The sequence below is a fragment of the Neltuma alba genome, unplaced genomic scaffold, assembly GCF_004799145.2.
Source record: "Neltuma alba isolate B1F8T4 unplaced genomic scaffold, ASM479914v2 tig00012718_pilon, whole genome shotgun sequence".
In the NCBI taxonomy this organism is placed as follows: Eukaryota; Viridiplantae; Streptophyta; class Magnoliopsida; order Fabales; family Fabaceae; genus Neltuma; species Neltuma alba.
In genome coordinates this window covers 111,777-128,032 of record NW_021637144.1, presented here as the reverse complement: position 1 = coordinate 128,032, position 16,256 = coordinate 111,777, and the positions used below count along the sequence as shown (strand labels likewise).

At 35.3% G+C, this 16,256-nt stretch overlaps 2 protein-coding genes across 2 annotated transcripts; one reads left to right on the top strand and one right to left on the bottom strand.

The window, feature by feature from the left end:
- The first annotated feature begins 768 nt into the window (after positions 1 to 768).
- LOC114730214 (desumoylating isopeptidase 1) lies at positions 769 to 3,567 on the top strand. The gene is given in 7 exon segments (XM_028917256.1): positions 769 to 885; positions 1,417 to 1,483; positions 1,591 to 1,688; positions 2,140 to 2,228; positions 2,231 to 2,253; positions 2,256 to 2,457; positions 2,948 to 3,567. Coding segments are annotated over 6 exon segments (855 nt in total). The 5' UTR covers positions 769 to 885; positions 1,417 to 1,474; the 3' UTR covers positions 3,382 to 3,567.
- Positions 3,568 to 5,547: 1,980 nt separating this feature from the next.
- Positions 5,548 to 9,769, bottom strand: LOC114730226 (thiamine-repressible mitochondrial transport protein THI74). Its single transcript, XM_028917272.1, is given in 4 exon segments — positions 5,548 to 6,065; positions 8,428 to 8,848; positions 8,952 to 8,976; positions 8,978 to 9,769. Coding segments are annotated over 4 exon segments (1,251 nt in total). The 5' UTR covers positions 9,478 to 9,769; the 3' UTR covers positions 5,548 to 5,760.
- Positions 9,770 to 16,256: the final 6,487 nt, after the last annotated feature.

Sequence of the window (16,256 nt, the reverse complement as noted above, 5' to 3'; positions counted from 1 at the left end):
TCTCTTTTTGTAACCTCCACCAATGAGTAGAGGGCGTAGAAGGTCATGGTCTTTTTGTAAAAATTTAAAGAATCAATTAATGTAAATCTACACAACACTATTACTATTGACAAGTCAAGGAGCTATATTGATAACTATTGCAGCCCATATCGAGTTTAGTCCTTTATTATGTTTGTCTTCTATTTAGTTTATTTGTTCAATAAACTCTATTGTAGTGTGATGTATATTTTGAATGTTTGCATATGATGATATTTATGTTTGTGACTTAATTTTATTCAATTTTCTATCTTTTATTAATGATTTTATTATTTCATTTTTATTATTTTAATAAATATGTAATAAACATCAAAAGTTATATTTATAATTAAACAGGTTAAAAACCCGCAGCCGAGTCTTGAGCCTGTCACTTCACAGGAGAAATTTATCTATTTTTAAGACTTGGCGCGCTTAGACTCAAGCCCGTAACGGGTCGACTCTGGTGCTTGACAAAACTCCAAAAGGCGCGAGTGCATGATCATTCTGTGCATATAATTCTGGAATATGAACTTCACGCGGTTAGCGACGTCAGTTTTCTGGACGTCATTCTAACCGTCCACACATAAACGACGATATCAAACGACGATATCAAGCTGGGGAACCGTAAAAACACGTGGCACTCAATTATTGCGGGTAGGTAGTTTCTAGAAGGTCGTAGATGATACCGGAAGGAAAACGTGGTGGCCGCAGACAATCTGGATCTCCGAAATTAATACCTCTTGCTTTAAAACGAGAAGTCTTGTCTGCCGCGTTCCTATCGTAACGAGGGGGATGTCCTGGGAGAGAAGGACTAAGAAACTGTCCGTCACGCCCCACCCTAATTCGCTTCTTCGTCCTTCCTGATCTTAGGTATCTTATTTGCTCACCCCTCGCTTTTATTTGTTTAGGGGTTAGGGATTCTGGAAAGTATATATATGCCTGTTAAGGGAGTTGTTCAATTTGGTAATTCCATTTTTGTTTGGATCTTTGATATCTTGAAGTTTTAATTTTGGGAATTGGATTTCATTTCGGTCGGGGAATGTGTGCATGTTTGTCGTTAAGTTTCAACGTAATTTCGTAAAATGTGAGGATTGAGCTTTAAGCAGAGGCGAGGGAGACATTATCCTTCTGTTGTAATGATATTATTCGTTGTTTTCGCTTCACCTTGATGTCAGTTTAGATTAGTTGGAATGTAGATTTTTAATGGTGTAGCTTCTGTATTTCCTGCATTACGCCCTGCAGAAATCCTCATATAAAGTAAACTCATCTTTTTTGGGGGTGGAAGGAATTGGCATGCTTTGACTGATACATTTCTCATGTCTTTCCAAACATGAACTCCGATGGATTTTTCAAATAATTGTCGTTCATTTGTTAGGTTGTTCTGATAAGTTTCATCAACAGGTTTACGACTTTTGAGTGTTACCAGGCAGCTAGATATTTCTCTATTGAACTGTTGCTGATGGCTGAGGTATTTGACGCTAAATGTTGTTTCAATTATTCTTTTGCTATTCGGCTGTCTTCAAAGCAATTCACAATTGCTAGTGTACTTATCACAATAGCCTATATTGATTGTAGGAGGGTCACAGGGTCACTCTTAATGTTTATGATCTAAGTCAAGGACTTGCTCGACAGCTCTCATCAACATTTTTGGGGAAATCCATTGAGGCTGTTTGGTGAGTTCTTTTGCTTTTTTTTGTTTTTTTGTTTTTTTTTTGGCAAACTCTGTAGTCACCTGGGGTAAAAAAATTTGTTTTGCAATTAACAAGATAAAACTCCTATCACATATGCAAAATATCACTTAAGATAAACTAATAATATGTGGTATACTTTGTTCTGATGATAAGATCTCTTCATGACTATGCCTGTGTGATTGCTACTCAAATGCTGTGGATGTGTAATAGTACCTTGACTTGACATTCTTTCTATTTATTTAATAATGGAATGGATATCGCTCCTGGGCAGTATGCTACTTGCTTCTGCCCTGTGCTGTTATTTGTCTTTTTCTTTCTTTGTTAAGAAATGTGGTTGGCCTTGGTGTTGATGAGCATGTGAATTCTTTTAGTGTGCAATCATTGGTTGGCAGATTGAAATTCATATGACTGTGCACGTTGTGTTGTACTTCAGGCACACAGGAATCGTGGTTTATGGTAATGAGTATTACTTTGGTGGGGGTATACAGTATTCTCCTGCTGGATCAACTCCCTATGGAACGCCCCTAGAGTCGTAGAATTGGGTGTTACACACACGTGCCTAAGGATGTGTTTGAAACTTATTTAGATGAAATCAGTCCACGCTACACAGCAGAAACCTATAATTTACTTACACACAATTGCAACAACTTCAGCAATGAAATTGCCCAGTTTTTGGTTGGCGCAAGCATTCCTGACTATATTCTACAGCTTCCTAATGAAGTTATGAGCAGTCCAATGGGACACCTTATATGTAAGTTGTTGCCTTAAATTTACGCTTTTCTTAGATTCCTGTATTATCCCTTTTATGCACCTCTTTCAGTGCAGTGTGTTTAATGCTTTCTCTGAAGGAAAAAATAATCAAAGGCATTCATAGGTTTCTTAGTTTTCCATGGGGGATGCATTTGACAAATCCTTTTAGGGCATTTTCATCTCTGTGTGGAACTTCTTGGATTGTAGCACTTTATGCTAACTATTCAAAGCATTTTGCATCGATATACTTTCCTTTTTCGACTGACAATCTTAGGAAGCGTGATGGTTATTTTCCTAGGTCCATTTATAGTGTTTTGAACAAGTTTCCCCTTTCTTAAGTTGAACTGTTTTTGTATTTGTCTTCTTGTTAGAGTTTATTTGAGTTTTAAGGAATGATGCTCATTAAGCAACCGTTCTATTCATAAATATCGATGGGTGCTTGTGGAGGCATAAATTACTGATTCCCGCCACCATAAAATTTCATTTTGCAGTGCCTATGATACAGAATTTAGAGACAACATTGAGATCCGGCGCAGTTCCCCAAGTTCCCCAATTCAAACCTTCAATTGTGCCCCCTCAAAATCCTGCCTCAGCCAATACTGCAAGAACTTCAGGTAGCTCCAAGTTTTCTGCTGAGAAAGGATCTTCCGGAGCAGCGGATGTTGAAACTAAAGACAAGGTGGACGGCTTAAAGGCAAAGGGAAATGCGGTTCCACTTGCAGTAAAACATGCTGGGGAGAAAGAGAAGTCAGTCCCCAATGGAGTTGTCGGAGATCCTCTTGGTGAAGCCCGCAGCAAGGTGCAAGAGGAGATTGTTAGAGAGTTTGCAGCAATAATGGCAACTGGTTCTATGCGTGCTAGCGAGGCTGCAGCCCTTGCCACCAAGAGAGTGATGCAGAGATATGGGCAGACGGTTTTGTCATAGAGCTAGCATCATGCTACTCTCGTATCTCCACAATCTAGGGGATGAACTGACCCCTATACGGTGTTTTCATTATTTTTCCTTGATTGATGTAACTCCCAGATGAACTAGCGCCAAAAATGAAAAATAGATCTTCCTAATATAATTCGGATAATTCGTTATAACGCAGTTATCGACGTGGAAGCTTCTGATTTGCAGTTGTTTGTTAGTCTGCTGATTCCATTCCGTGTATTAGCATTTATCGTGATGACAATTTTTTAGGAATTGTAGTACCTTTTTTTTTTTTTTTAAAATGGGAAAGCATGGAGTTCTTTTAATATCAAGGCATAAAAATTTATTTAATTTATATTAGACATTGATATATAAATTTAATAAAGCACTGGGATAAATCTGCGGATTTGGTAAACTTATGAAAAACATGAACTACTTAATTTTATTCCTGAGATAAAAAAGAAATTAAATTTAAAAGTCATTTTTAGAACTAGAGAAAAAAAAAAATAAACATAATTTTATATCCTTGGGATTACAAACTTGTAATTATTAAACAAGTTGAATAGATAGACTTTGTGGGTGATTGTTTTAGGACTTGTTTTTATAATTTCTTCTTTAAGACCTCTTGTTAATTCTTCTTTATTATTTTTGTGAATCATCTTTTGTGAAATTTTGTACTATTGAAATTCTAAAATATTTAGAATGTAAATTTTTTTAAAAAATAGGAACATGACATGAACAAAATGAATCTCAAATAGAAAGTTGTTTGAAGGTGCTGTGTATCTAAATGAAATTATGAAATGTTTGTGCTTTTCCAGTACTCCCTCCATTTGTTTAAGAACAAAGTTAGCTTAGCCACCTCATTGGCTGCGGGCGGCCACCTTGCTGCAGATTGCTTGGTAAGGCATTTTGGGAGAAAAAATAGTTTATAGGTGTGATAAGTTAATTTGTAAATTTGAAAATTATTTGTCACAACTTTTGACCAATCTGACTTACAAGGCAAAAGTTGTTTTTTTAAACACGAGTGCAAAAACACTGAAAATTTACTTATCAAAAATAGCTTTTTGGAATTAAAAAACAATTTTACCCTTATGTTTATGTTATTCTTAGGCTTCTCTTTATATATTTGTTGTGGTTCCTAATCAGTTTTTAATTATTTATTTTTAATATTCTTTTAAGTGAAAATAATTTTTAATATTTTTTTAATAATATTTTTAATTTTTAATATTATTTTTATATTTACATAAATTATGCAGAGTATATCATTCAATTAATTATATAATTTATTTGGTTAAAAATTTCCACATTATATTGATTTCTAATTTAAATATATTTTATTTATTAAATATACATTTTTCATATTATAATAATTTAAAATTATTATATTTTGTAAATTCATATTTTTAATTATTTTTATTATTTAATAAAAGTCTTACCCATTTTGTTTATTCTATAAACTAAACTTATTTATTCAATTATAATCCAAACAATTTTTTTACTTTACAAACTAACTTTTATAAAAGTCAATTCAAATATAAATCACATTACCTAATCTAACTTTTCTAAAAGTCAAATTGAAAATAAGTTTTTTTTTTACTGTTAATTCTGACAGACCCTTGGTCTTTAGGGTTAGTTTTGGCAATGGCAGCAGGAACTTTTCCCTTTTGGAAAGTTGGTCCCGGCAAATTTTATGACGGAATCATCTTCTTAAGATAGTGCAAACTAATATATAAAAAATATTAAGCATTAATTAAGAGGCTTATAGCACGATTTGATTATTAATTAGTTTTAATTTAGTTTTTAACTAGTTGAATGTTGAAGAGATGATATTATTTAGTATGAGCTATTGTCTAACAAACAAATTGCTACAATGAATAAAATACTAGAAACAAATTTAATATTTGCAGTTTAAGGATGCAATCGTACGCAAGTTACCGAATTCCACATTCTACCTTTTCTCAATAGTAAAATATCAATCGCTCGCAGGAGAAAAAATCGATTTGATTCTTGAAGCGGTAGACCTATTTAGCTTTAATTCCCAAAATAAGTAAATGCAGCGATTCTTTGATCATAATAAACTGATTACAAACAGGCAAACTTCACGTCTTTATTTCATTAAGTAATTCATGTATTTAATAATTTTTTAGGGTTAAAACTAAATTAGTCTAGTAGTCCAAGGATCCAAATGCGAATTTTACTTTCATATGTTCGTGCAAACATGTAATCCTCTATTGAACTTTCATGTTCCGGTTCGATTTCCGAATGCGATGGAGATACACGAATACGTTTCAGTTACAGCAGTTGATGCGAAACAGTTGCTAAAATACGCCCTCAAACGGAGATGGGAAATAAAACAGTGTACCAGTAGGAACCAGTACAATGCAAAGGCCGCTATGACATGGTGCTTGATTGTTGGCTTGTGGGTAAAGTAGTGGAATTCACACCCTCGTTTTCCAATTCAACGCTCGCTTCTCTTGATTTTTTGAAGGCATCGGAGGGAATATTGATTCCGCCAAAGCCAATCATCACAGTCACTGCTCCCAGATAATCCAGCAGGCTAGGCGCATGGCCAGTCAAACTGTCCACGATAGCTGCTAACGGCACCTGAATTGTAAGTCCGGCAGTAGCCACCGTGGTTGATGTTAGAAGAACTGCCTTGGCCCACAAGTAATCGCTCAGCACGTTATCCAGCAACCCTACATAAAATTTTCACTAAGAGATAGGTGATGAATTTTTCTATTCACATTTACAGAAGCTGTGACAAACATAGAATCTCATAGAATTCTAACAAAGATATACTAGCATTGACCACAGCATGAAATCTAGCATCAGACTCCCTCAACAGGAGTTAAAAGTCATAACCATCGGATTGCTTCCTAGATTATACTCTTCCACTAGAGAATTTAAGTTATACTCGCAGAAAACTCATTAATAATCGACAATAAAGATCCATGTAGCATAATACTCACAAACAAGATGCTCAGAAGCTGATAATACAGTTGACATCCTAGCTTTCCATATCCTTTGGATGTCAAAGATAAAGTAATGCGCGGTTTTGCATTTTAAGTTCACCAATTTCACTCAATCTTATGGCCGAGTTCTGCACAATATTCTGTTAACTCGTTGCTATTGTTGATTAAAACTTCACATTTACAATTCTACAATATTTCGGACAAAAATGAAGAGCATTTTTTTTTTCCAGTTTGTTACATTACAGCTGAAAGGATTGCAAGAATGCATAGAAAAGAAACATGTTGCTTATTCGTTTTGATGTTGCCACTGTTTCCAAACTTCACGGAATTCAGAAATTTTATCACCAGTTGACATGACTTCAGTTCCAACAAAATTTACAAGAAACCCCCTTCCCAAATTCAATAAATTCTAGCTTTACTGGAAAGACCAAAAAAATATTAAACCATTTTTCCCATGGCAGGCACTTGACAACCAAAAATCTGTCAGAATCCAAGTTGTCATCAGACTATTTCCAACCAATGAAAGGCTGTAAATTAAATCGGCTTCTTCAAATGAAATGAATTCAGTTCTAAAAAGCAAGATAGAATTCACAAGAAATCATTCTTCCCACATTGAATCAAATTAGTTTTAATGGCAAGATCAATCATATCAAACCATTCTTTCCATGAGAGTCACATGAGAACCAAAACTGCGCTTCATTCCAAGTTTCATTAGAGTATTTCCAATCAATAAGGCTGTAGTTAAGTTGATTTCTCAAGTACGTTTTGTAAAATAATTTCAGATTGGTGGTAATATTTTCTTAAGCCTTAATTCTAATTCTAAGCACAACCTTAGTTCTTAATCCTCAGCAACTGAAACGAAAGGGAAAGAATCTAGGTTAGTTAACAAAGCCCTTCAAACTGAACTCATAAAGTACTGATGTTAATAGATGGATGAAGCACTAAGAATAAAGCTGCAGTTAGCAAAAGTTGAGGTAAGCCTGAACGCAAACACATACGAAAAAGTAGGTCTAAGCCTATGGTAACAAAGTAAAAAGCCGGAAAAAAAAAATCAGTTTAGGCCAAAACAAGATTTAATCCTATGATCTCCATTATGTCGCATAATTAATAGCCTTGATGACATTAAACGACACAGACACCAAGCCTGGAAGTAGCAAAAAGTTTTATGAATCATCAGAGATGATTAGTTGATATCTTTTCATTCAACTGTTCTATTTCAAACTCCACAGCTATGAACAGCCCTATAAAGTCAAGACTCTCAGGAATGCAGCCTGGACTATTTTTCTGACATTTGTAACCTAATAGCAAGCATTGTTGAAATTTAAATATGATTTCAGCCCAAAAATCTACCCAGAACGGGAGTTGCATTAATATCAGCACCTGTCATTCCCTTCAAACCCCATTTATGAAATTACATATTATGTATCAATTATCGCAGCTCTCTACTGCACAAATTAGTATATTACAAATGGAAGTGAATTCTCCCGACACAACTTTATGTTATTTTATTTATAATCTTGCCCGTTGAAAGATTGAAATCTTAAATCGTTTAGCTCAAAGTGGTACCCTAAGTCACCCACATTTTCTGATCCCATTGACAATAATTGCCCCCTCACGCTGATTCTCTTCAGAACTTAGGAAACACTATGAAGAATCAGTATATACCTTATTTCTCTTTCAAAAGTTAAGCATGAAGAGCAGTACTGCAACATCTCACTGGGGCAAGTTTGACAGCCCATTAATTATGCATGTATAAATGTCCAAAGTGTCAATAAAAGCATGCATATATGTTTGTCTTCTTTTTGTATAATACACGTAGAAATGAGTACATCACCCAAGAAAAAAAAAGGAAAAGAAATGACTACTCATTCTAAGAGAGGTAAAAGATATATACATATAATATGTGGTGTGTGATATAAAAGAGCGCATATCCTAAGCTAGAAAATAACAAGTAACCAATAGAACTTTTTTGTTTGTTGGTGAGAGTAACCAATCGAACTTTTGAAACAAGAAACTGATACAGAAATTAGCCAGATTTGCAAAAATAAAAAACATAATAGCAGCAGCAGCAACTATGAATACAGACCTTTACCAATAATCAGGCCGAGCTGCTTCCAGGTGAGTGAATGAAATGGTTCCACTTTGGTGAAATTTAATATGAGGGCAACAGGAAGAAAAATAAAAAGATTGAAAAGCCCGACATATCCGAGAAACTGAGCCATGCTGGCGCGGCCATTCATTCCATCATCATCAGGCAGTTTTTTGCGAATAAGGGTGATATAAACTGCATATAAAGCTGCTGAAACAATAGCGAGAATGTCTCCAAGAAAAGGATTTGAAGCAATTGTGCTTAGCCCATTTTGTGAATCACCTAGACTTACAATTATTGTTCCTCCCATGCAAAGAAGAACACTAAAGAGCTTTATCCAAGTGAATTTCTCATCCAAAAATGCCAGAGAGACCAAGAATGTAAAGAGACTGGATGCACTGCTTAAGATAGTATTCGACTGCATATGACATATACATAACGAAGTTAAGCCAGATAATTAAATGAAGGAGAATTTTGAAGCTAAAGACAAGACGTAAAATCCTTGATCTAGAGATGCTCACCGTGACTGTAGTATACTTCAACGAGATTAAAAGTGAGTTGGGCAAAGAACCAAAATGGGCATATCAATAGGCTAACTTTAGCCACCCTGTATCGAGTCCAACGCCCTTTTGCGTCCAATTGATTTTTAAGATCATCAGTCAAACTACCTTGATCGGCCAATGTCCCTTCACTATTCCTCTTCTGACTGACAAGCTCTTCATTCCGCACGGATGAACGGGCATCGTTGCTGACATTGTCTTCAAGAAGAGTAGCCTGCTCTGATTCCCCTAGCACTTCCAAATCGCTACTTCCCTCCTCCTCACTCCTCCAAAACCATATACTCCCATAAGAATCCTCCAAATATCGTCCAATCTCAACAATCGGAATGTACACTACAAACAATGAATTGCAGATATATGTGATAAGGAATGGTGATATCCCTGCGTCTACAACAGACTGAACTACAAAGCTGGCAGCAATCCAAATTGCTGCCACTGATACTATATATGTCAATCCTATAGCCCAATTCCAAGCTTTATCATTCATATCTTTTCAATCTATAGATATTCTCTAAGTTTCTGAAACACCAGAAACCGTTGTGGAATATTACAAGACGAAGAACCTCTTTGATGACCCAAAAAGAACGAAGGAGAGAACGGATTCACAAGTTGAAATTTAAGCAAAATCTCACATAAAAGCAAAAACCAGAAAATTCGACCACTGATTGCGAAGACAGAAGACAAACAAGCAAGCGATTATGTTTCGAGGGAGAAGGACCAATTCGTCATAACTTATTAAGAAGCAAGAAAATTTCATTGTGATCAATAGAAATCAGCCGGATCGGGTTTGGGGAGCCTATCATCCCATAGCCCATGCACGAGCACATCATCAGGCCTCATCAAGCCGAGATGGCATATTGGGTCGGGCGGCAGGCATCTTTGTTCGTCCTAGACCGATGTATAGGAACCGGACCGATCAATTTAATAGATCAAGGGTTCGCAAGTCAGGCATTCGGAGTTAGACCGCTTATAATTAAAATATAATTTTAATTAATATATATAATATTGATCTGTAATCATAAAAAATAATATTTAAATAAAAATACATAAATTTTATAAGTAAATAAAAAAATTAATAAGTACATAAAAAATTTATATATAAACTTACATAATTAATATAAGAGATGCATAAAAATAAAAATTTAAAACCATAATCTTGAATTAAATTTGTAGTCAATTCTATGCAGCATTGGAATTTTATAATGTATAAGTAATTTTATAATATATGTTTCTCTTGTGAAAATAAACAACATGTGTTTATCTGTCAAATTTTGCTTTCAAAAATGAGTTTTTTACTTGCTCCTTTTGTGTCAATTGTACTTGCCTATTACTTGAGCATCATTACATTAATCTATTATCCTAGGATTGGGCTAATGTTTTCTCAAACTGAGGAAACAATAAAAATCTGAGGATGCCATCAAAGTAGATATGGCAACTATTAAAGGGCTTGGCTTGAAGGAAGAACTCGTGTCCCTGATTATGGCCTGTACCTCGACAGTATCTACAACGGTAATTTGGAATGGGATAAAATCTCATAATATTGATCTGTAATCATCAAAAATAATATTTAAATAAAAAAGACATAAATTTATAAGTAAATAAAAAAATTAATAAGTACATAAAAAATTTATATATAAACTTACATAATTAATATAGAGATGCATAAAAAATAAAAATTTAAAACCATAATCTTGAATTAAATTTGTAGTCAATTCTATGCAGTATTGGAATTTTATAATGTATAAGTATTTTATAATATATGTTTCTCTTGTGAAAATAAACAACATGTGTTTATCTGTCAAATTTTGCTTTCAAAAATGAGTTTTTTTACTTGCTCCTTTTGCGCCAATTGTACTTGCCTATTACTTGAGCATCATTACATTAATCTATTATCCTAGGATTGGGCTAATGTTTTCTCAAACTGAGGAAACAATAAAAATCTGAGGATGCCATCAAAGTAGATATGGCAACTATTAAAGGGCTTGACTTGAAGGAAGAACTTCGTTCCCTGATTATGGCCTGTACCTTGACAGTATCTACAACGGTAATTTGGAATGGGATAAAATCTCATACTTTCCACTCGACTAGAGGATTACACAAGGAGAACCCCTTGAGTCTCTATCTATTCATATTGTGTATGGAAGATTGGGGCATATGATTGATGAAGCAGTTAAGGAAAAAAGGTAGAAGGGGTTGAAATACGTATGGAAGGCCCGATGATTACCCACCTATTTTTCTTATCAATGATTTAAGCTATTTGGAGAAGCCTTGATAGACCAAATTGATAGTATGCGGAACATTATGACGATATTCTGTGAATCTCTGAGCAAAGATCAGCCTAGCCAAGTCCAAAGCTTTCTTTTCAAGAATATTAACTTTAATAGAGCTCTAGATCTCAATCAACAACTGGGCATTGGATCACAACAAACTTTGGAAAGTACCTGGGGGTGCCTTTCCTCTATAGTAGAGTTACCAATATGACATATTTTTCCTTATTTCAACAAGCTCAAAAAAGTAGTCAACCTAGAAAATAAATCACTGATGATAGCGGAAGAACCATACTATTAAAGCAATGCTTCTCGGCTTGCCTGGTTTTACCTTATGCAATCTACCCTCCTCCCAATTGGGGTATTGAGAGATTTAGAGAGAGCTAGCCGCTAGTTCTTTTGGAATCAATCACAGGAGGGAAAGAGATGCACCTCATTTCATGGGATAAATTAAAGAGGGACAAATGCTATGTTGGGCTTGGAATCAAGGACCTAAGAAGCCAAAACAAGCTTTTATCACGAAGCTTTGTTGGTACTCATGACTAAGCCAAAAACGTTCTAGGTGCAATGTTTAAAGAACAAGTATGGATGTGGAAGTAAAAGCTGCCTAATGGTTTGTAAGAAAGCTAAGGGGTCCTCAGTTTGGAGAAGTATGTGATGGTGTAGAGAAAATTCCAAAAAGGCATTGGAAGAATGGTGAAGGATTGCAAGTCTACACACTTTTTGGTGGATTTTGTGGATTTTTTTTATATGAAGCTTTAATTTCAGTTTACATATAAGAACTTACACCTCCTGAACCCCTACAATAGGTGAACTCATTTGTAATGCAAATTGGAGAGTTGAATGTTGGAAGAAATGGAAAGATCCCTTCTAAGATATGTTCAATGTGATCAAAACATGAACCTCCAAGAGAAATAGTGAGTGATATTTTTGCTTGGCAAAATGCCTCAGATGGGAATTTCAGGATTAAAGATGCGTATATAATGGTTTTTAAGGGTAGGGGTAATGGTTCCACTCGTCAATAGAAGAGGATATGGAAACTCACTATCCTGGAGAAAATCAAATACTTCCTTTGGTAGGTTGGTAGGTTTCCAAGAGAGACTTCCTACAAACTCGTTGAGAGCCAGAAGAGGGTTAAACAGAGTGTTGAGTGTCCTTTTGAGTGTGAGAGAGAGGACATTGTTCTTCATATACTTGCGTGATTATGAGATTGCTTGAATGTGTGGTGCTCTTATTAACCCTAACAAACCGTTTTGCTTTCTTTAGATCTGATTTGCAGTGTTGTTTAAAGAGAACATAAGTCGTGGGGATGAAACACTGTAGACTGATTGATGGCCCTGGCCAAAGTTGTTTAGTTTGGTGTGCTGGAATTTGTGGAAGGAATAGACGCAGGAGAGCTTTTGACAGAATCAGAGCTCGAACAAAATGATTTTCCACATTTGTATGCACCAATTGATGGAGATAATAGACTACGGACAATTCCAACACCATATATTTAATCTTTAAGGGTTGGTAACACCAAATGGCAACCACCCTATGAAATTATGTCAGGTTGGACGTAGATGGCTCAGTGACTATGTCAAGACAAGCAGCCTGTTGAGAGTTGATAAGAGACACACGGAGGATTTGGATACTGGGGTTCTAAAAGTGACTGGGCCGACTCCTCCTACTCTACTATGATTGCTAGCTTACTAACAAAGCTAACAATATGCAGACAGCATGGTCTGCAAAGGATTGTTGCCTATACAGACTCCATGAAAGCTCTTCAGATGATTATGAGAGACAACACTCCAAATCACCCACTGAGAACGAAGACTGTTGAGATATGAGACATGATTTACTCATATTGGATTGTGGAACTCAAATATGTACCTAGGGAAGCTCTATAGTGTGCCGATTACTTGGCTAAGATGGCCTAATAGCTAAACTAGGATATGGTCTTGATTCATGAACTAGACTGCAGATGCTGAGATAGATTGGAATAAGACAAGAGACTGAACAACTTGCCTTATAATCCAGCTCCTTTTGTTGTTTAATTATCAAGCCTAGCTTGCCTCGTGGAAGGGGAAAAAAATAAAAATCTAAGGATCTAATAAAATGTCCAACAATTTTTACATAGTGGTTATTCTCCTCTTGTCCTCTTCTTTATTCACCCCAACATCCTCAACATTTTTCTTTTGAGTGTACTGAGTAAGAGCATCCTCAATGTCTCTCTTTCACTTCTCCTTTTTTGTTCCTTTCCTTCTCTTCCTCTGCAGGTCTTTGTTTAGACTTTTTCTTCTTCTGTTTTCTACTTTTTTGTAGGTATTAATTTTTTTAATTTTATTTTACTATATTCATCATCCAATGAATCTAGTTTTCTGCAACATTTCTCCTTCTACCTTCTCTTTTTGTAGCGCCTCTCCTTCTATTGTTTGCCGTTGTTGGGCAAAAAAACTAACTCGAGGAACCCATCCAATCCAACAGGTTACCTCAATTTAGTCCCGGGTTATACCGGTTCACCCCTCGACTTACTCTGAGTTAGTTTTCCAGCGAGTTAGCATATCAACCAAACCGAACATGTGCTCAGGTCTCTAGTTTTTGGGTCAACATGTCCGGTCTTACTTTTTCATACCATGTGTATAAGTTTGTGTGTATATTTGCATATATATTTTTTGTACAATTTTAATTTTAATTGATTTTATTTTTTCTATTTTGGCAATTTAAACCCCCCTCATCTCACCTAGGACTGCATATAGGACAGGACTGGGCAAGACAAGACCCATGCTCGATGCCCAGCTCGAAAGATGAGTAGGCTGTGTTTTGTAGCCCACTGCCTAGCCCTACTTGGTATATGCTCTAACCATTTTGGGCTGGGCAGGGCGGGCTTTTCTACCTAACTTAGTGACACCTTGCCCATATCATATGAATTAAAAAATAATATTTTATATATAAATATTATATATATATATATATATATATGAATGACTCAATTATATATATGATTTGAGAAGAGAGGAAGACCTGATTGCATGTTGTCTAAGATTAGAAGTTGAGAGAGAGACGGAAAAATAGAGTAAGCAGTGTTTATAATTTTAGTTCAATAAATTTCAGTTTAGCCCCTTAAATTTATGAAGTATATTTTTAGTTCTTTAATTTCAAGATTGGTAAGTTTTATTCACGGAAAACACTGGCCCATCAAATTTAACTATGATAAAATATGTTTCAATTTTAATTTTAATAATTTAGTATAAAGATTTTTATATTTTAAAGGGAACATTAATTTACTCAGTCTCTCATTCCTGGACTTTGACTCGCCGCCCAGTCACTCATCTTTTCATTTTTTTTATCATTCAGTTCTGAGTCATGCTATGTGGCTTGATTCAAAGTCGGTTCCCACGTGACAAAATTATTCCAATTGACCTCCTCTCAGTCTGCTGCCTTACCTCCTCTCAACAGCCGCGTGTTGATCTCATCACCTTCAGGCTTCAACCCCACCGTCAGCCATTGGTTAGCTCACCCCTCTTATCTCCTAGCTCACTCATCTTACCACGTTGGACCTCTCTCACAGCTTTCTTCGGCCAAATCCCACCGTGTCAAGCAAGTTGAAAGATCACATATCTGAAAATGTGATTATTGAAGGAAATCGCTCAGTGTTGAAGAGAACATATATAAGTTCTGATTCTCTAATTTGTGCCTATATTGTCTCTACCTGAAGAAGTGATTTCCTCTTCACCCATACCAACCAGTGAGCTTTGATGATGCTGCAACTAAGCTTCGGAAAATCTACAACAATTATCGTACTAGAAGAAACCTCGCAGACTGTACCGTGGTTTGAAGAAACTCTGGTTAGTATATAGTCTGACTGTCTGAGTACGTATAAGCAATAAAATTTGATTTATTGGTATTATTTGCTTAAATTCTTGCGGAAAATATGTGTTATCGATTTGTTGCTGTTAACGGGTTTAGGCGGAAGGCATTTGACTTTGCTACCTCAGATGGAGTTTTTTTCTTTCCTTTATAAAATCATTCATTTGAGATTGGGGACTTAAGAAGAGTAACCTTTATGACCTTGAAGCTTTGAACTACAGATTTGATCCATTAAGTCTTGATGGGGCAACAAATTTGTTCTTAACCATTCCCTGAATTTGGCCGGAGACGGTGACGTGCGGGGGTTGAGAGGAGGTAAGGTAGCAGACGCGGCGATGAGTTGGAATAATTTTTGCCATGTGGTGGCTGAGTTTGAATCAATTTTTACCACATAAGATGACTAAAAACTAAATTATAAAAAATGAAAAGGTGAAGGCCTGAGTCATAGGTGAGCTAAAAATTCAAGAAATAATTCATGGTTGAGAAATTGAGTTACAAATAACTTAAAAGTTAAAAGACTAAAAATTTAATTTTTCATATTTTAAAACTAAAATGAAGACAAAAAAAAATGCATCTTCTCCACTGTTCCACAGTAAAGTCTCCCTCCCCAGATAAGGGAAATTAAACGCTTCAACTGAATTACATGACAATAGATGAATTATATCAGCGAGAACTCAATTCTCAGTTGAACATAAGTTCAACTGAGAATTGAGGACCTCAGCATTTCCATCAGTTGTAACGTGACGAATTTTTAGATTTTAGGAGAACCAACAAACAAAATTATTTAAGCCATTTGTTGAGGAATAAATTTTTTTTATAAATTTTTAAAGTCCTCAAAATATTATTTCATGATTTCTCCCAAATTTTCTTAGGCATTTAATAATCTTAATAATTTTTCTAAGAAAATCGAGTGTTTCCAAAAATTGATTCGGATGTTACATCAGCGACAAAAAAAGGATAAAATTTGTAATCAACATGATGAAACATTATTCTCAATTCTTATTGTTAATGAATTTTTGTTAAAATGGCACGTGGTTTAATTCGAAGAGAATCTCGTAATAATTAGTTGAAGAAACGAATCACCATATCAGTCGGCAAATTATATCGTAATATTGACAATCCAACAAAGAAAAATTGGGATCACGTTGCA